Source organism: Oncorhynchus mykiss, chromosome 9 (genome assembly GCF_013265735.2).
Source record: "Oncorhynchus mykiss isolate Arlee chromosome 9, USDA_OmykA_1.1, whole genome shotgun sequence".
NCBI lineage: Eukaryota > Metazoa > Chordata > Actinopteri > Salmoniformes > Salmonidae > Oncorhynchus > Oncorhynchus mykiss.
This window is the reverse complement of record NC_048573.1, coordinates 67,438,539-67,460,672: the sequence shown is the minus strand read 5'-3', so window position 1 is coordinate 67,460,672 and position 22,134 is coordinate 67,438,539. Positions and strand designations below refer to the sequence as shown.

Below are 22,134 nucleotides of genomic sequence, written 5' to 3'. Positions count from 1 at the left end.
TTGAGATCCCACTCCCCCAGGTGGTGAATTAGGCCCATGTAGAAGGCCTAGGCCAATAACACAGAAATATGTAGACAAATTCATCTCTAAAGAGCCCAAAATAAATCTGATAATTCTGGATCCTGTTTTGACAGTGTGCACATCAAATTATAAATCATGCATTCCCTTGATTTGTTAGATGAAATAGCTAAACATTTACACAGTCACCATCGCAGTTGTCTATTGTTTACGCAAATGGAAAGTAACTGTGTATTTATCATTATCAATATAATTTATCATGATATAACTTTTTGTCCATATTTTCCCAGCTCAACTACACAGGTCATATTCAGGCACAAATGTTTTTGTCCATAATTAGGAGAATTAGCGCATTTAGAGACTAGATGCCCAAGTGATGGTGCTGGCTACAGTATAGCTCTTCTTCGTTCTCAGTTGAAGAATTGACAACAGTGCACCTGATGTGTACAACAGTCCCAGTGTTCTATCTACATGTTTAATAATGCTCGCTTGCAATACGGTTTTGGAAACCTTTGTAACTTAACTTTCATATTTTGCATTTGCACAACTATTTTGATGAGATGATTGTGGACTACAGGAAAATGAGGACCGAGCACGGCCCCATTCTTATCGACGGGGCTGTAGTGGGGCAGGTTGAGATCTTCAAGTTCCTTGGTGTCCACATCACCAACAAACTAGAATGGTCCAAACACACCAAGACAGTCGTGAAGAGGGCACGACAAAACCTATTCCCCCTCAGGAGACTGAAAAGATTTGGCATGGGTCCTCTGATCCTCAAAAGGTTCTACAGCTGCAACACCAAGAGCATTCTGACTGGTTGCATCACTGCCTGGTATGGCAACTGCTCGGCCTCTGACCACAAGGCACTACAGAGGGTAGTGCGTACGGCCCAGTACATCACTGGGTCTAAGCTGCCTGCCACCCAGGACCTCTACACCTGGCAGTGTCAGAGGAAGGCCCTAAAAATTGTCAAAGACCCCAGCCACCCCAGTCATAGACTGTTTTCTCTGCCCTCAAGTGGTACCGGAGTGCCAAGTCTATGACCAAAAGGCTTCTCAACAGCTTTCACCCGCCCTCCAACCCCTCTTTTACACTGCTGCTACTCTCTGTTTATCATCTATGCATAGTCACTTTAACTATTCATTCATGTACATATTACCTCAATTAGCCCAACTAACCGGTGCCCCCGCACATTGACTCTGTACCGGTACTACCTGTATATAGCCTCCACATTGACTCTGTACCGGTACCCCCTGTATATAGCCTCCACATTGACTCTGTACTGGTACCACCTGTATATAGCCTCCACATTGACTCTGTACCGGTACCACCTGTATATAGCCTCCACATTGACTCTGTACCGGTACCACCTGTATACAGCCTCCACATTGACTCTGTACCAGTACCACCTGTATATAGCCTCCACATTGACTCTGTACCGGTACCCCCTGTATATAGCCTCCACATTGACTCTGTACCGGTACCACCTGTATATAGCCTCCACATTGACTCTGTACCAGTACCACCTGTATATAGCCTCCACATTGACTCTGTACCGGTACCACCTGTATACAGCCTCCACATTGACTCTGTACCAGTACCACCTGTATATAGCCTCCACATTGACTCTGTACCAGTACCACCTGTATATAGCCTCCACATTGACTCTGTACCAGTACCACCTGTATTTAGTCTCCACATTGACTCTGTACCAGTACCACCTGTATATAGCCTCACTACTGTTATTTTCACTGTCATTTTACTTTTGTACTTGTATTTTTTATTTACATATCTATTGTTTACCTAATACCTATTTGTTCCTTAAAAATGGAACTGTTGGTTAGGGCTTGTAAGTAAGCATTTCACTATAAGGTCTACTACACCTGTTGTATTCGGAGCACGTGACAAATAAACTGATTTGATTTGATATGAAAGTGGAGGACTTTGTTCCGAGAGCCAGTTAACCTCTGGACATAGTAACCAACCTGGTTCAGGTTTAGATGGAGTATTCGGCTGTCATAGCTACCAGAGCCAGTTAACCTCTGGACATAGTAACCAACCTGGTTCAGGTTTAGATGGAGTATTCGGCTGTCATAGCTACCAGAGCCAGTTAACCTCTGGACATAGTAACCAACCTGGTTCAGGTTTAGATGGAGTATTCGGCTGTCTTAGCTACCAGAGCCAGTTAACCTCTGGACATAGTAACCAACCTGGTTCAGGTTTAGATGGGGTATTCGGCTGTCTTAGCTACCAGAGCCAATTAACCTCTGGACATAATAACCAACCTGGTCTCAGAACAATTCATATTATTCTATATGTAAATTCGAGACTCTCCATGTTAAGTTTCGTATGGTTTGTATTCATTTGTGGATATCCATTACCCATGTTGTATGTTACGAATTACATTTCGTATAATGTGTTATGAATTTGCAAAAGTACAATATGTTACGAATTTGCAAAATATACTGACCCGTTAGGGTTAGATATGTTAGGAAGTTGCTAAACGTATGATATGTAACGAATTCTAGGAATTTAACTTTATGGGTTGGTTAGATAGGCTTGTTTTAACCCATCACATTCTACTATGTACAATAACACGATTTAATTATATCTTTACATTAATATATATAATATATAAGTACAAAAATGGATGTAGAAACTACAGATTGCCCCTTTAAGTCTATCAAAAATGTGTGAGTTCGAGCATGTGTCCATTAGGCCTATTGATATTTATTTTTTATCAACATGAATAAAAGCCCCACTTTTATTCCATAAACTGGGATCAGCACTATGCAGCTGTTGCAAGAGCACATTTTACACTGGCCGTCCGCTAGGTTTCAAAAACAATGATTGACAGGCAGCTTAAACTTCTTGAATTCAACTATTATTGGGTTCAAATACACATTTAGATTTGTGAACAGGCATCCACAACAACCACAATACGTAAGGCGCAAATAGCTAAATGAGAGAGCAGCAGTGTGGTTCACATCAATGCGCTATGTAGATATCAATAAAAAGTGATATCCGTATTGCCGCAGACTACACCACTGCTGTCATCCTTACCTCCAAGCGTTTATTCAAGTTGGATAAACTTTGGATGCTGACAGCAGTCGCACCATTGAAAGACAGCTTGGACTGTAGCCTACAAAAGCCTATTTATGCTCTTTTTCCGTGATCCATCAAACGCATTTGGTGTGTCATCATAGTGATCTCTGACATCATAGTGGTCTCTGACATCATAGTGGTCTCTGACATCATAGTGGTCTCTGACTTGTGGTCATCATTTGCTGTGTCATCATAGTGGTCTCTGACATCATAGTGGTCTCTGACATCATAGTGGTCTCTGACATCATAGTGGTCTCTGACATCATAGTGGTCTCTGACATCATAGTGGTCTCTGACATCATAGTGGTCTCTGACATCATAGTGGTCTCTGACATCATAGTGGTCTCTGACATCATAGTGGTCTCTGACTTGTGGTCATCATTTGCTGTGTCATCATAGTGGTCTCTGACATCATAGTGGTCTCTGACATCATAGTGGTCTCTGACATCATAGTGGTCTCTTACATGTGGTCAGCATTTGGTGTGTCATCATAGTGGTCTCTGACTTGTGGTCAGACTCGCTCAGGTAGAACAAACTTAAACTTTTTTCAATGCTGATTTGAATGTCATTGAGAAAACAGAGAAGTGTCTAATATTTTTTTTCCGCAAACATCCTTTCTGTATTTAAAAGTAATCCTCAAAGTAATCATCTAGTTTTTCAAAAATATCTGTAATTTTATTTAAAACATTTTGCTGGTAACGTAAAGGATTACAGTTAACGTTTTTTTGTAATTCTTTACATGTAATGGATTACATGTAATCTGTTATTCCCCAACCCTGCATATCATACTACTTTAAGTGTCTGGATTTATTATTATTTATTTATTATTTATTTATTTACTATGTTACGTCTTGTCTATGAGACCAAGCTACAGATACAATAACAGATAGGCAGGCCTAAGGTCTTTGGATATTAAAGTAGTTGGCTTGCAGTACATCTTGGCTTGCAGTACATCTTGGCTAGCTGCAGTCTACATCCTCACGCTCTTGTGTCCCGTTTATACCTGGTGCTAACATGCAGCCCAACAGGCAGCCAATTCTGATATTTTGTTCCACTATTTGGTGTTTTGACCAATCACATCAGATCTTTTCACATCAGATCTTTTTCAGAGCTTATCTGATTGGTCAAAAGACCAACTAGTGAAAAAAATATCAGAATTGAGCTGCCTGTCTGAACGCAGAACTTGCATTATGTCTGGATATCAATCAAGTGTAAACAGGTCTGAAATCCTCATTAGACCCTAGACCGCATCTAAAATCATTAACAAATAGCATCATTGACTTATGGCATTCGACTTCATTGCTTAGTTGTCACACTAAAAATGGCACTCATATTTGAGTTGTCATTTGTTGGCCTATCAGTTCATGAGAATTGAAGAAGGCTACCTTCCTATGAGAGAGGTAAAAAGCCAGAGCGAGCGAGACAGTCAGAGAACCTAGTGGGAATGTAGCGAGCGCCAGATGTTGGGCGCGTTTGAGTGGTAAGGCAAAAGCAACTGTTGGCGAAAGCCAAGTGAAGTCGTGTGAGGTGAATTTGCAACAGCCGAAAGTCAGACACTAATGTGGTTTCCCAACAGCAAGGCTCACATCAACATGGCAGTTTCCATTGTTTATAAAATCTTTGTTTATAATGTCAAAATAAACATATCTCCAACTCCCATATCACACTCACAAACTGAAATCATATGTGAGTTCCTTATATAATCAATTACTCAAAGACTAAAATATCACATTTGTTTGTATATAGGCTATCCACTGTATAGCTTACATTAAGTTGATTCCTGTTTCAGTCATATCTTTGATGACATACGAGCGGGTCAAACAAAAACACCCTAATGATTGGTTGACAATAGAGTCTCCCACAATGCAGGCGACATCTGCAGGATGAAGCTGGGGAAGTGCAACTGCAGATACTTGCAGTCGAAGCCGTCAAAACGTAATGACCTTTGATCATAGGATTTTTGGAAGGTTCATGCAGTAGACATGTAGGCGCAAGTCAGACAATTGTTTTAACATAATGCAACATTGAAAAGCGGTCACCGACTTGAATTGACAAAAGTGATCAGCTCGAACGCGCCCACTGTATGTACATTTGTAGCCAATCCCCTCGATTGTAGCCTAGACGTCGATAGATACACGTTTTCATCTGAACGAAAAGACAGCAACGTACCAAAACAGAGGGAGAAAGTCAGCTATATTGCGCGCTGTTCGTATATGGGTGTTAATCAATGTGGTAAGTACAATCTCTCCCGGGCTACTAGCCTTCTGGATAACTGTTTTACAGTCTATAACAACGCTACATTAACTTAACTAGTCGTCTATTATCACTGTAATTATAGAACACAGTAGTGCCACAAAAATGAAACAGAACAGCCGAGGTTACAATGTTAACTTGGCCTCTTCAGCAGTGTAGCAGCAGCCTGTAGTTTCAAGGTGGCATGTTATGCAGGTATTTGCGCTGTTTTACATGTCACTATCGACGATGTTGCTAGTAGTAACAAGCCTATAGGCTATGTGTAGGCTTCATAAATGTGTTGATGCCCACCAAAGAAGGAGACATTCTGGTGCATATAGGCTATGCATTTACAATAAGGGACTTACCTAGAAGAAACCGGGTTAGGACATGTATGTATCCTGTTCTCTGATTGAAAAAAAATTATAATAATCTTGAAGGTGCATTACAATAGTATGGCTTTGCTGATGGGCTACTGTAGGCTATCTTTGCAGTGGGAAATTAGTGCAATGAAAGTATGCAAGTAGCCATACTACTTGTCAAACGGCGCGATCATGGAATCCCTGTAGTCGATTTCTCATAGAAGTTTGTAGAGAGATTTTTAATTATTACTCATGGCTTGAATTCTGGCGACAAATGGTAAGAGTAGGGCTAGATAAGATCTGTCGGTGCAAGGAAATATAGACAACCCATCTGTCGGTGCAAGGAAATATAGACAACCCATTATAAAGGAAACGTTTGAGAAGTAGGCGCATTGTTACTGTCGAAATGTCCCCATGGAAAGGCTACGGTTAACATGTACCGGTCGCTTCACACAAACAGTGCGTGCGATTATGCAGTCCTTTTCTTCGGAAGGTCTTCTTGCAACCAAATAGCCCAGGCTATGTGCAGATATGTGTTTGCATGTAGGCCTATTTATCGCAAACATCCTGATTATGTGGTATTAGATCTGCATATAGATAATTGACATTCAAACTCAAGGTATATCCTATTAATTCTCTATATATTAATTTACAACGTTGACAACCGTTTTCCGGTTTATAACGAGGTGGTTAGATTGGAAACAAGTATTATTTTTTAAATGATATCTCAAGCGGATGCTCCTGTAAATGCATGCATGCACTGTTCTGTTTGTTACATAACCGCCCCATGCTGCTGTGTGCTCCTGCTGTCTGACTGACCGGCCCTGCATGCACCAGAACCAGAGGTTGTTTGCTTGCCAGTCTGACCCACAGGGGCATTGAATAACCTAATAGCATAGATCAGATCAGGTGCCTTTATCTGCCTAACAATACCTAGATATAGTATTTGCATATCCAGCTAGTTGCGTTTTTTTATTTGCTCAGAGGAACCAGTGTGGCTCAGTTAGAGCATAACACTTGCACCACCAGGGTTTTGGGTTTGGGTCCCACAGGGGACCAGTATGAAACATCTATCCACTCACAACTATAAGTTGCTCTGGATAAGAGTGTCTGCTAAATGACTAAAATGTCAATTGTAAACTCAATGTTAAACTGTGTGAATATGTATCCTTAAACCTTTTAAACCACTTATTATAGGTGGAAATGTATGAATGATAAAATATGTTTTTTTAAAAAGCCTACATATTTTGTTATACTTGAATATACTTAAGCAATAAGGTCCGAGGGGGTGTGGTATGTGGCCAATATACCACGGCTAAGGGCTGTTCTTAAGCACGACGCAACGCAGAGTGCCTGGATACAGCCCTTAGCTTTGGTATATTGGCCATATATCACAACCTCCTGAGGTGCCTTATTGCTATTATAAACTGTTTACTAACGTAATTAGAGCAGTAAAAAATAACTGTTTTTCATACCCGTGGTATACGATCTGATATACCACGGCTGTCAGTCAATCAGCATTCAGAGCTCGAACCACCCAGTTTATAATGTGTATATACCACACCCCCTCGGGCCTTATTGGTTAATTAAAGAATACACTAAATACACCATGGTGTTCTGTCTGACATCCAGTAACTGCCTATGTTGTTTATTGGCAGAATGGCAGAGTTGAACTACATTGATAACAAACTACAGAGCAGGACTCTGTTTGCCAGCTCCTCAGGTTAGTTTCAAAGGTTTCTTTAGTGAAGCAACTTCTATCAATAGCTAGCTACTGCTCTTAAAAAGGAACGCAGGCATGCCACCAGGCGCATGTACTGTAGAATATAATAAGTAATTAATTGTCTATTTTGTGAGATGTAAATCTTCTGCCTTCCTCAACAACCCTCCACCCCAAAACTCACATGCACGCGCACACACATCGAGAAACACTGCATCTCTTTAGTCTTTTACCCCATGTTGTTGTTCTACAGATCCTCCCTGACTGTTGTTCTACAGATCCTCCCTGACTGTTGTTGTTCTACAGATCCTCCCTGACTGTTGTTGTTCTACAGATCCTCCCTGACTGTTGTTCTACAGATCCTCCCTGACTGTTGTTGTTCTACAGAACCTCCCTGACTGTTGTTGTTCTACAGATCCTCCCTAACTGTGGTTGTTGTTCTACAGATCCTCCCTGACTGTTGATGTTCTAAAAATCCTCCCTGACTGTTGTTGTTGTTGTTCTACAGATCCTCCCTAACTGTTGTTGTTGTTCTACATATCCTCCCTGACTGTTGTTGTTGTTCTACAGATCCTCCCTAACTGTTGTTGTTGTTCTACATACCCTCCCTAACTGTTGTTGTTGTTCTACATATCCTCCCTGACTGTTGTTGTTGTTCCACATATCCTCCCTGACTGTTGTTGTTGTTCTACATATCCTCCCTGACTGTTATTGTTGTTCTACAGATCCTCCCTGACTGTTGTTGTTGTTCTACAGATCCTCCCTGACTGTTGATATTCTATAGATCCTCCCTGACTGTTGATGTTCTACAGATCCTCCCTGACTGTTGTTGTTGTTGTTCTACAGATCCTCCCTGGCTGTTGTTATTCTACAGATCTTCCCTGACTGTTGTTGTTGTTGTTCTACAGATCCTCCCTGACTGTTGTTGTTGTTCTACAGATCCTCCCTGACTGTTGATGTTCTACAGATCCTCTCTGACTGTTGTTGTTGTTCTACAGATCCTCTCTGACTGTTGTTGTTGTTCTACAGATCCTCCCTGACTATTGGTGTTGTTGTTCTACAGATCCTCCCTGACTGTTGTTGTTCTACAGATCCTCCCTGACTGTTGTTGTTGTTCTACAGAACCTCCCTGACTGTTGTTATTCTACAGATCCTCCCTGACTGTTGTTATTCTACGTACCCTCTTGTTCATATCCCTGACTGTTGTTATTCTACGTACCCTCATGGTCATATCCCTGACTGTTGTTATTCTACGTACCCTCATGTTCATATCCCTGACTGTTGTTATTCTACCTACCCTCATGGTCATATCCCTGACTGTTGCTGTTTTACAGCTAATTTCATGCTATTCTACACATTATGCCATGGGGTGGAGGGAAATGTTTACAGTTTTTAATATGATATCTGACTGAGACTGACTAGCAAATCAATTGGGGCCCCCCGGACAGTAATTAGATTATGATTACTAAGTTTAGATAGCTGGCTGCTAGACTGACTTACCAATCTAAAAAACGGTAGTGCATCATGGGCTAATAGAGTCAGTGTTAGTAGCTAGGTTTCCATCCAATTGGCGACAGATTTTCATGCGAATATTCTCAAATCTGCATGAAAACAATATGTACGTTTTCTCACCAGAGATGTTTCCATCAAATTGACTAGTTGCTGATAAAAGGCTGTGTGTGTGATGACGTGGTGCACATAAAAAACAACATGTTTTGGCGTACTAATTCCCAAGTACTGAATAAAAAAAGTACAAGTTACATCGCATTTTCACCTCTACTGATGGTTTTCTCACAACAAAATGTTGTGTTATATAGCGAGTGCACCCAGTCTGCCACATGCTCTCTAGCCAACAGCACGCAGATACATACAGCATGATAGAGCACACGATTAGCCTACATGATCAGATTATTATTGACAAAAGAGTGTAGTCTTGTTATTTGTCAAATGGTACCCAAGCATCAATGATGATGTCACCAGAATCAGACCCTCGATATTTAGGAGCGCATCACCTTGCACTTTCACCGCCCTGTGAAGTTCAACATAATTGATTTAATCTGTAGCCTAATAAACTGCATGCTTTCCTGAAGAGTCGTAGTGGGAGGATCACACAACATGTCAGTACGTGACTCCAAGTTTACATCAATATGATGGTTATTTTATCAATATTTGCGCATAAAAGCGTTTCCACCGACATTTCTGGCATAATTCATTTTACAGACACAAAAAGATCCCATCTTGTCTAGCGTATTTTGTTTTGTCGCCATTTGTAAAGTTTACTGAAAATGTTTAGTTTTTTTGCCGACATGTACTTTACTCACCTCAAAAGGTTGGATGGAAACCTGGGTAGGGATTGACATAACAACAAAAACTGTTGATGCACAACCCAATTTTGGAATTTCAACAAATTTTTCTGTATTTTACTATTCTAACTTGCAACAGTAAGTTAAAAAATAAACAAATAAACAAAAAACATGTTAAATTGTTCCGAGGGGCTTCAGAAGGAGGGTCGTGGGGCGCCAGCTGCCCATTCCTGTTATATTCCAATGTCCTTGACATGTGCTGAATGCAGACATAAGTCAGCTTGACTGTGCCTGGGCGTGTCCCAAATGGCAGCCACTTCCCTACAATAGTGCAACACTTTTGATCAGAGCCCTATGGGCCACAATCTAAAAGAGTGCACTATATAGGGAATGGGGTTCCATATGGGACACGGAGAGTGAGTCATCAGGGCTAATGGGGGACAGGAAACATGCACAATTTAATCTGGAGTGGAGGGCTCTTCATCTCGTGTGTGTGTGTGTGTGTGTGTGTGTGTGTGTGTGTGTGTGTACGTACTTACTGTGCATGTGTGTGTTTCATCTCTGATGACTGCTAAATGCCCACTCATAGGGCCTTTGTTCTCTAATAGGGCAAACTCAACCCTGCCCTGATGTTACGGGGAGATTGATATAATATAACTACACTAACTACACTGAAAGGATATGGATGGTTGGAAAGCTAGTTTCCACAAATGTTATGGAAATCCAAACAGCACTAGAAGAAGTGTATTTGGAATGGAAGGGACCATATTGAATTCCAGTGATAGGCTTAGGGCGATTTATCTACATGGTTGATGTACAGTGCACTGAATAGCATGATGATTAGCAGTCACACTTCAGTATCTGCAAACAGAAAGATTTGCATGTGAAGGCCCTCTCTCTGGGTGGGGGTGGAATGGGATCAGGTGGTGACGGAGAGGATGAATGACTATAAATTAAATTTGACAATATGGCTCATCTCTTTTATTGATTAGTGCAAATACACTGCTACACTTTGAGTTAGAGTTTGCTATTGGCTGGCTGCACACTCCTTCCATTTACTAAAAAAACTGCTGATACCCAGAAAGATTTTCAGTTGTATAACACTGCATTAAGTTGCTCTTATAAGTTTAGGGTTATTTTTTGTTATTACACGAGGAATAAGCTATACCTTAGTGTTCAGAGGTCCAGGTCAGGTGGCCTTCAGAGGCAGGAAGTGATGTAATGACACTGTTTGTTTGTTTGTCTGTTAGTTAGTTTGTTTGTTAAAGGTGCAGCTCCAAGCTCCAAGGCAGACAGACACACCGCCTTTACAGGAAGGTAGACACACCTACCCCTGGCCAGTTTGATCCCGTTGTGTGTGCAAATGAGTGGCCTGGCTGAAGAGCGCAGCGTTGGTACACACCACAGAGCCCACACAGGTCAGTGGACTCTATACCTATAGGCCTAAAGTACATGTGAATGAAGATGCTAAGAATGAACTGGATGATCAACAGAGAAGAAGAGACATGTCTTCCATTGCAATAGCATTGAAACCAAGCTCAGGTGTCAAGTCTGTCCCTAACGGTGTATTGATGACCAACCTGTCTGTCCCTAACGGTGTATTGATGACCACCCTGTCTGTCCCTAACGGTGTATTGATGACCAACCTGTCTGTCCCTAACGGTGTATTGATGACCACCCTGTCTGTCCCTAACGGTGTATTGATGACCAACCTGTCTGTCCCTAACGGTGTATTGATGACCACCCTGTCTGTCCCTAACGGTGTATTGATGACCACCCTGTCTGTCCCTAACGGTGTATTGATGACCACCCTATCTGTCTCTAACAGTGTATTGATGACCAACCTGTCTGTCCCTAACGGTGTATTGATGACCACCCTATCTGTCAATAACAGTGTATTGATGACCAACCTGTCTGTCCCTAACGATGTATTGATGACCACCCTATCTGTCCCTAACGGTGTATTGATGACCAACCTGTCTGTCTCTAACAGTGTATTGATGACCAACCTGTCTGTCCCTAACGGTGTATTGATGACCACCCTATCTGTCCCTAACGGTGTATTGATGACCACCCTGTCTGTCCCTAACGGTGTATTGATGACCACCCTATCTGTCCTTGTCTGCATATTGTTGACCTGCTAACCCTAATCTGTCTCTGTTGTCCCAGTAGGATGTCGTGGGTCAGAGGCTTCTTCGTAGCCAGAGTGGACGAGCGAAAGACCGCGTGGGGGGAGCGCAATGGCAGCAAGTCCAACAAGCGGAAGGACTGTGGCTCAGGGTCGTCTCTCTGCAACCCCCGCTACATGAGCTGCCTGCAGGAAGCTGAGAACCTGGATCCACCACCTCACACCCCCCAGCACTACCACTGTGGTGGAGGGGGCGCGGGGCCCAGTGGAGGAGGTAACTTTGGAATGCGCTGCGTCTGGCAGGAGGACCACTATGGGAAACGGACCGGGGCTGCAGGAGACCTGGGGTTAAAGGCTGTGGATCTGGGGTTCGACGACGGAGACCTGAGAGGGAGGAGAGGTCCAGGGGGGGTGGGTTTGGGGGAAGGAACAGGGGAGGACGGAGGAACATGTAAAGCCTTGACAGCCGCTGAGTGCTGGATGTGTGTGGTACGGGTGTTCCAGTCCAAGAAGTTCACCTCAGCCAAACTAGAACGTCTGTACCAGCGCTACTTCTTCAGGCTCAACCAGAGCTCTCTGACTATGCTGATGGGTGTCCTTGTCATAGTGTGCGGCGTCATGCTAGCCTTCCACTGTGTCCACGCTCCGCCCAACGTGGCCTACGCCTCGGTGCTCTCCGTGGCCATGGCCCTCTTCCTGTCCATGATGGTGGTGTGCAACAGGAACAGCTTCCACCAGGACTACATGTGGATCGTCAGCTACCTGGTGATCGGGGTGCTACTAGTGGTCCAGGTGTTTGGGGTGTTGATGGTTGCCCCCCGGAGCGCCTCTGAGGGGATCTGGTGGTCCGTGTTCTTTGTGTACATTATCTATACACTGCTGCCGGTGAGGATGAGAGCTGCAGTGCTGAGTGGAGGGGTACTGTCTACCATACACCTCATCACCGCATGGCAACTCAACCAGGACGATGTCTTCCTATGGAAACAGGTAGGACTCTACTGTCAACATGATATGGTACCATACAACGCTGTTGGAAACGGGTAGGATGATACTTTTCAATACAATGTAATTTGTCTAATCTGCTGGTGGCCGTCTTGATAGACAGTCTTTTTATTGTCTCCCATGTGGAAATTCACTAGCTATTTGCGCACTTGCAGTAAAGTGTTGACTTTACATGGCTTTACACTATATTCAGTGCAGTTTAAGGACGTTTAGTTGAGCAGTGTCCGTATCATTTTGATTAATTGTCTTTGTCTGTGCATTGGTTGGAAATCATTGTTATTGAGAATAGCTTCTTGTAGACCAGCTCATGTCTCACACACTTTAGTAATTGTGTAAAAATCCATCTTCTTTCACTTACAATACGCATTCGTCCTTTAGCATGCGCTCTTCGCCATCCAAATTCTTGTTAACCTTTCTGATCTCCCCATCCCGGATCCGGGATCGTGAATACAGACTCAAGCTCATTACCATAACGCAACGTTAACTATTCATGAAAATCGCAAATGAAATGAAATAAATATGCTAGCTCTCAAGCTTAGCCTTTTGTTAACAACACTGTCACCTCAGATTTTCAAAATATGCTTCTCAACCATTGCAAAACAAGCATTTGTGTAACAGTATTGATGGCTAACGTAGCATTTAGCATTAGCATTCAGCTAGCAACATTTACACAAAAAAACAGAAAAGCATTCAAATAAAATCATTTACCTTTGAAGAACTTCAGATGTTTTCAATGAGGAGACTCTCAGATAGCAAATGTTCAGTTTTTCCTGAAAGATTATTTGTTTAGGACAAGTCGCTCCGTTTTCTGCGTCACATTTAGCTATGAAAAAACCCCTGTATCCAGGAATCAGCAAGCTCATTAGCATAACACAACGTTAACTATTCATGAAAATCGCAAATGAAATGAAATAAATATGCCATCTCTCAAGCTTAGCCTTTTGTAAACAACACTGTCATCTCAGATTTTCAAAATATGCTTCTCAACCATAGGAAAACAATAATTTGTGTAAAAGTAGCTAGCTAGCGTTAGCATTTAGCGTTAGCATTTAGCGTTAGCATTAGCGTTAGCATCCAGCACGCAACATTTCAACAAAAACATAAAAACATAGAAATAGCTCCGTTTTATACATCACATTTGGCTACCAAAAAAACCCGAAAATTCAGTCCTCAAAACGCGAACTTTTTTCCAAATTAACTCCATAATATCGACTGAAAACATGGCAAACGTTGTTTAGAATCAATCATCAAGGTGTTTTTCACATATCTCTTCATTGATATATCGTTCTTGGACACATGGTTTCTCCCCTATATCAAATGGAAAAGTACAAGCAGCTGGCAATTGCGCACCGAATTCCACGCAGGACACCAGGCGGACACTTGGAAAATGTAGTCTCTTATGGTCAATCTTCCAATGATATGCCTACAAATACGTCACAATGCTGCTAAGACCTTGGGCGAACGACAGAAAGTGTAGGCTCATTCCTTGCGCAATCACAGCCATATAAGGAGACAATGGAAAACAGAGCTTCAGAAATTCTGATAATTTCCTGGTTGATGCATCATCTTGGTTTCGCCTGTAGAATGAGTTCTGGGGCACTTACAGACAAAATCTTTGCAGATTCTGAAACTTCAGAGTGTTTTCTTTCCAAAACGTAAAAATATGCATAGTCGAGCATCTTTTCGTGACAAAATATCGCGCTTAAAACGGGAACGTTTTTTATCCAAAAATGAAATAGCGCCCCTAGAGATCTAACAGGTTAAATAGAGTGTAGCTAATGTTGTGTCTTTGGCTATGCCGGATTAAGTGATATGACATGCTATTCTATAAAATCCTTTCTCCATAATTAATATTACCTGATTGAGCTAATCATGTAAATGTAATTAACTAGAGAGTCGGAGCACCACAAAATAATGTTTATAGAGCTGTTATCAACCGAATAAACTCTTAAAGACCTAGTAATATTTTACATCAATAGCGGTCAATATTAATCGTCACCTTAATTCAGTCTCATCTGAAAGTTGTAAATTCTTGGTTATCTTCACAAACCCTGGCTAACAAGTTGAATCAGCAATACAAAATTGGGTTTCATTATTTATTTACTAAATACCTAACTAATCACACAGAATTACATATACACAGAATTAATCATACCTTGATTACAAATTACGTCATAAAGGAAAACGTCCCTAGCGGGCGGAACAGATATGACCGCTGGTTACACAAACGAAAAGGGCTGGGTTTGAGTGAAAGAGCGGGAAGACTGAGAGACAAAGGGAGAAGCTGTGCTATCGTAAATACAGTATTTTATGCATTCTAAATTACCGCCCATTTGGAAAAGGAAAATGCAATAAATATTTACTCTGAGCTGCGCTTCGGTAGGTTGGTGGTAGATGGAAGGCCGTGTTGCCAAACCGAGTCCTTTGTCCTTGGAAGAATGTCTCTGGTAGTCAAATGGATACGTTGTAGTAACGTCGTTGTTGATAGACGGGATACTCTGTCTGTTCCTTCCTAACCCTCGTTTGCAGCTGCTGTTGCTAAATTCAACGGCTAGGAGGTATCACTTCTGTAGTGAATAAGAGTTCAAAGTTCATACCATTCACAACCAAAGCTCACGCTGAGGTTGGCTTAGTTCTGTAGTTATTATCTGAACCATTCTGACATCGGACCGTCGTCCTCACATCCTCGGAACAGGAGGTTATATTGTCGTCAAGGCTTTATATAGGAAGGGAGAGGAGGGCGTGTTTGAAAAGCTTTATAACCCATGTCCCTTCACAGGGGCGGGCCACTGATTGAGCAGAGCAATAACCTTATGAAAACCCAAATCTCTCATTTGGAAGCTAAAATTACATTTAATCTCTTCACCAATAATTTTATATTCAAACATTTAAATTGCACAACAATTCCATGTGAATCTGATAACTATAATGTGTAGACTTTCCACTGTAGAGTTTATGTCATCTTATCATTGATGAGAATATCTCAGATGACAACCGAACTGAGATCATATTCATTAAGTACCACCGCATATGTTCAATTGGTCGGGTTACCAGAATATAGTTCATTTCCCCCACCTTCTGATGTTCCCAGAATCTCTATGTTAACCAAGGGGTTTTCAAATTTCACATCAGTAGGGTAGAGAGAGGAAAAAGGGGGGAAGAGGTATTTATGACTGTCATAAACAGGCCAACGTCATGACACTAACCTTCAATTAACATTTCAGGAAAACACTTTTGGCATGAGAAGAAAGTGACACAATTGCCTCCCTTCCATTTCCACTGTCCACCTTTTCCTTCTCAGCCAGGACTACAATATCCGTTATCTAGCCATGACTATCTATTATCTAACCATGACTATCCATTATCTATCCATTATTATCCATTATCTAGCCATGGCTATCCATTATGTCCATTGTCTATACATGCATATCCATTATCTATCCATTATCTATACACTGCTATTCATTATCTAGCCGTGACTATCCATTATCTATCTGTTGTCTATACATGGCAATCCATTATCTGCCCATTATCCATACATGCATATTCATCATTTATTCATTATCTATTCATGACTATCCGTTATCTACTTATTAGCTATACATGACTGTCCCTTATCTATACATTATCAGTACATGATCGTCCATTGGCTATCCATGACTATCCATTATCTAACCGTGGCTACCCATTATCTATGCACGACAATCCATTATCTAACAATGGCTATCAATTATCTAACCATGACTATACATTATCTAACTACGACTATCAATTACTTGTGCACAACTATCCAGTATCTATACATTGCTATCCATTACATATCCATTATATATACACAGCTATTCATTATCATGCGGTGACTATCCATTGTCTATACTTGACAATGCATTATCTGTCCATTATCCATATACGTATCCATTATCTATTCATTATCTAACCATGTATATCCATCAGCTATACATTATCCATATATGACCGCACATTGTCTATCCATTATCTATACACAACTATCCATTCTCTAACCATGACTATCCATTATCTATGCACGACTATACGTTATATGTTCATTATCTATACGTGGTTATCCATTATCTAGCCTTTATCTGTACATGGCTATGCATGAATATCCATTATCTATCCATTACCAATACATGATTGTCCATTAGCTACCCATGAATATCCATTATATATCCATTATCCACCCATGACTATCTATTATCTATACACTGCTATCCATTATCTGTACACCGCTATCCCTTATGGTACTTCAACACCTGCATTGCTTGCTGTTTGGGGTTTTAGGCTGTGTTTCTGTACAGCACTTTGAGATATCAGCTGATGTACGAAGGGCTATATAAATAGATTTGATTTGATATATCCATGACTATCCATTATCTATGCACGACTGTCCATTATCTATACATTACTGATCATTATCTGTCCGTTATCTATACATGGATATCCATTATCTAGCATCGATATCCATCATCTATCCATTATCTCTACATAATATCCATGACTATCCATTATCTAGCCACGATGCCATTATCTATATATTACTATCCATTATGTATACATGCCTATCCATTATCTATATGTGACTATCCATTATCTATCCACGACTCTCCATGGCCTGAAACAACCTAATTTTCCTCCTCAGCATCAATATAATATAGGGCAAACGCTGTACAGACTCAATCACACACACACACACACACACACACACACACACACACACACACACACCTACCCTCCACTGTTCTCCCATGGTGTGGTGTCAAAGGTGCCTTGCTAAAAGTAGATAGTACCGAAAATTGTTGGCCGCCTTAAAATGAGATTTTTAATGAGGCTATGTGTGTGTGTGTTTTCATCTTTAGGGCGACGATCGTCAGCTCTGTTGGGGTTTGTAGAAGGTCATCTGGGTTGAATGAGCCTCTTTAGCAGTATTATGCAGGAATATCATGATAATATAATCCAGTATCATTTATATTCAAGCCTCAATTCACTGAGACAAGGATGCCATTGTGGTTTTGTGTAAGAGGTGGGGGGATATTTTGGGGATGGGGTGTGGGGTTCTGGTAGGCCAATGGACTTGACAAAGGAACAGAACTGATTATCCATTGCTTGAAAATAGATGAAGCTAAAGAAAAGGAAAAAATGTGGGTCATAATTAATAATAGATTTATGAATTATTTTCTTGTTGTAAATAATTATTGCGTATGAACTGCCTATAAACATTGTTACATTGTTTGTTAAACTTTACTTACCAATGTTGATAAATACATTTTGTAAAATGGTTTACATTTAGTTCATTAACAGTCTACAAGGAGTCCATCCAATAAAGTGTTACTGACAAGTAGCCACTAGCAGTAGCCTCTGATGTACTTAGTCTGTCAAAACATATTGATTACATTATGGCATTATTACGTACATTATTACATACAGTATGGCACCATTACATTATGGCAGTATTACATTATTACATTATGGCAGTATTACATTATGGCAGTATTACATTATGGCAGTATTACATTATTACATTATGGCAGTATTACATTATGTCAGTATTACATTATGTCAGTATTACATTATTACATTATGGCATTATTACATTATGGCAGTATTACATTATTACATACAGTATGGCACCATTACATTATGGCATTATTACCTTATGGCAGTATTACATTATGGCATTACATTATGGCAGTATGGCACCATTACATTATGGCATTATTACATTATGGCAGTATTACATTATTACATACAGTATGGCACCATTACATTATGGCATTATTACATTATGGCATTATTACATTATTACATTATGACAGTATTACATTATGGCATTATTACATTTTGGCAGTATGGCACCATTACATTATGGCATTATTACATTATGGCAGTATGGCACCATTACATTATGGCATTATTACATTATGGCAGTATGGCACCATTACATTATGGCATTATTACATTATGGCATTATGGTAGTATTACATTATGGAATTGACTGTCATTATCACATCTTAACATTGTGTCATTATTACATCATGGCATTATGGCATTATTACATTAAGACTATTACATTATGGCATCATTTGATACATTGGTACATACATTATGACATTATTACATTATCACATTGTTACATTATGGTATTATCACATTATTACATTATGGTATTATTACATTATGGCAGTATTACATTATGGCATTATGACATTGTTACATTATGTTATTATTACATGATGGTATTATCACATTATGGCATTATTACATTATGGCATTATTACTTTATGATATTATTACATACATTGGGCAGCAGTCTAAGGCACTGCATCTCAATGCTAATGGCGTCACTACAGACCCTGGTTCGATTCCAGGCTGTATCACAACCGGCCGTGATTAGGAGTCCCATGGGGATGGACTTGCCTAGTTAAATAAAGGTAAAATAAATAAATACAATTACATCCATTATGGCATTATTACATTGTCATTATCACATTAAGACATTATCACATTATGACAGTATTACATTATGGCATTATCACATGGTCACATATGGCATGATCTCATATGGCATTATCACATTATGGCATTATCACATTATTACATTATGGCGTTATACCGTTGTTTCGATATTATTTGTTATGACATGTTATTGAAATGTCCATTAGATGAGTAATATTTTTAAAACCAGCTGTCGCTCTCCACAAGTGCCTATGGGGCTAGGGGCTAGGCTAGGAGTTGATTTAGGATTGAGGGGTGTCTGTGTGCTCAGTGGTTGACTGTGTGAGGCTCGCTGCTTGGTTGGTGTTGGCAGTTGGCACCCTTCATTACAGAAAGGACAGAGGATCCGTCCCTAATGGCACCCTAATACCGATCTAGTGCACTACTTTTGACCAAAGCCCCATGGGTCCTGTTGTAAAGTAGTGCACTACATAGGAAATAGAGTGCCATTTGGGATGTATCCAGAGAAGGGTGGCCTGGTGTGGTGATAATGGCCTCCTGATAGACTGTTAACAAGCCTGGGTTTTTAGAGGCTGGACTGACAGGCCATCCGTGGGTGTTAAACAGGCCTGGGGGAATGTACTGGCAAGGACAGGGTGTCTGAGTCCCAAATGGCATGCTATTCCCGATATAGTGCACTCATTTTGACCAGAGCCCTTGCCTGGTCAAAAGTAGTGCACTACATAGGAATTAGGGTGCTATTGGGACACAAAGACAGGGTCTCTCTTTCTCAATCTACTCATCCATCCCATTCCATCTTATCCATCAGAATATGTTCTAGTCCCATGAGCAATTAATGACAGGACCTGAACCCTAGTGAAGGGAGAGAGAGAGCTGCTTCCACTAGTTCTCCGACATGCTTGAGTTACAGGACACCTTTTAGCTACATACTAATATATTACAGGGCATGATAGTATTCTCTTTGATTCAGTGGTGAATGATAGTGTTCTCTTTGATTCAGTGGTGAATGATAGTATTCTCTTTGATTCAGTGGTGAATGATAGTGTTCTCTTTGATTCAGTGGTGAATGATAGTATTCTCTTTGATTCAGTGGTGAATGATAGTATTCTCTTTGATTCAGTGGTGAATGATAGTGTTCTCTTTGATTCAGTGGTGAATGATAGTATTCTCTTTGATTCAGTGGTGAATGGTAGTGTTCTCTTTGATTCAGTGGTGAATGATAGTATTCTCTTTGATTCAGTGGTGAATGATAGTGTTCTCTGTGATTCAGTGGGGAATGATAGTATTCTCTTTGATTCAGTGGTGAATGATAGTATTCTCTTTGATTCAGTGGTGAATGATAGTATTCTCTGTGATTCAGTGGGGAATGAAAGTATTCTCTTTGATTCAGTGGTGAATGATAGTGTTCTCTGTGATTCAGTGGTGAATGATAGTGTTCTCTTTGATTCAGTGGTGAATGATAGTATTCTCTTTGATTCAGTGGTGAATGATAGTATTCTCTGTGATTCAGTGGGGAATGAAAGTATTCTCTTTGATTCAGTGGTGAATGATAGTGTTCTCTGTGATTCAGTGGTGAATGATAGTGTTCTCTTTGATTCAGTGGTGAATGATAGTATTCTCTTTGATTCAGTGGTGAATGATAGTATTCTCTGTGATTCAGTGGGGAATGAAAGTATTCTCTTTGATTCAGTGGTGAATGATAGTGTTCTCTTTGATTCAGTGGTGAATGATAGTATTCTCTTTGATTCAGTGGTGAATGATAGTATTCTCTTTGATTCAGTGGTGAATGATAGTATTCTCTGTGATTCAGTGGTGAATGATAGTGTTCTCTTTGATTCAGTGGTGAATGATAGTATTCTCTTTGATTCAGTGGTGAATGATAGTATTCTCTTTGATTCAGTGGTGAATGATAGTGTTCTCTTTGATTCAGTGGTGAATGATAGTATTCTCTTTGATTCAGTGGTGAATGATAGTATTCTCTTTGATTCAGTGGTGAATGATAGTATTCTCTTTGATTCAGTGGTGAATGATAGTATTCTCTTTGATTCAGTGGTGAATGATAGTAGTGTGCACAAGTTTCCTCCAAGGGTGGATAACATCTGCCTGTCAGTCGTTCTGTATTGGCCACCAGTAGGGCTGCACATGTTGGGGAATATTCAGAGGTGGAAACTTTCCGTGGGAATTAACGGGGAATATACGGGAATTAACGGAAATATATGCAAATGAATATTAACACCATTTAAATGTAATGTTTTTTGCATTGGATATATTTACCATATCATATGGAGACAGAAACATAAACCTTATACCTTATCATAAGTAGACATAATTACAAATGATTAAATCCTTCCAATAGAAGAAAAAAGTAAGTTTAGTTACGAATTGAACTTTAATTAAATGAGGTGACTCTTCACATGGGATAATTTCACTGAACAACAAAAGAAAGGGAATATTGAATATTGAATCCCCAATGATCCATCGCATTTCCCAAAAGCGTTTTCAACAAACATCTGTAAAATGATAGTCTAGAAACTAAAGCTTTGGTTGTTTTCCTCTCAGGCTTCCATGTCTTCTCCCTGGACCTCCTCAATGTCCACCTCTTGAACATCAGACTCTGAGGCCTCATCTTCACTGTCACTTTCCAACCTTGTTGAGGATGGCTCGTTGTCAGGCTCAAAAAGCCTCAAATTTGCCCACACATTTTTCAACCCTTGTATTGGTCAGCCTGTTGCGTGCTTTGGTGTGTGTGTTCCCAAACAAGGACCAGTTGCGCTCTGAGGCGGCTGATGT

The 22,134-nt window shown here is 40.5% G+C and overlaps 1 protein-coding gene across 2 annotated transcripts in view; it reads left to right on the top strand.

Annotated features, from left to right (window-relative positions):
* Positions 1–5,011: 5,011 nt before the first annotated feature.
* Positions 5,012–22,134, top strand: part of LOC110531246 (adenylate cyclase type 6) — a 127,900-nt gene continuing 110,777 nt past the window's right edge. Inside the window, exons 1-3 of one of the 2 annotated variants that reach the window (XM_036988784.1) lie at positions 5,012–5,355; positions 10,991–11,158; positions 11,913–12,855. In XM_036988784.1, the coding sequence (XP_036844679.1) occupies positions 11,914–12,855 (942 nt within the window). In that variant the 5' untranslated portion in view covers positions 5,012–5,355; positions 10,991–11,158; position 11,913. Of the gene's footprint in view, positions 5,356–10,990; positions 11,159–11,909; positions 12,856–22,134 lie in introns of both variants that reach the window. The other variant, XM_036988783.1, reaches the window with a different exon arrangement.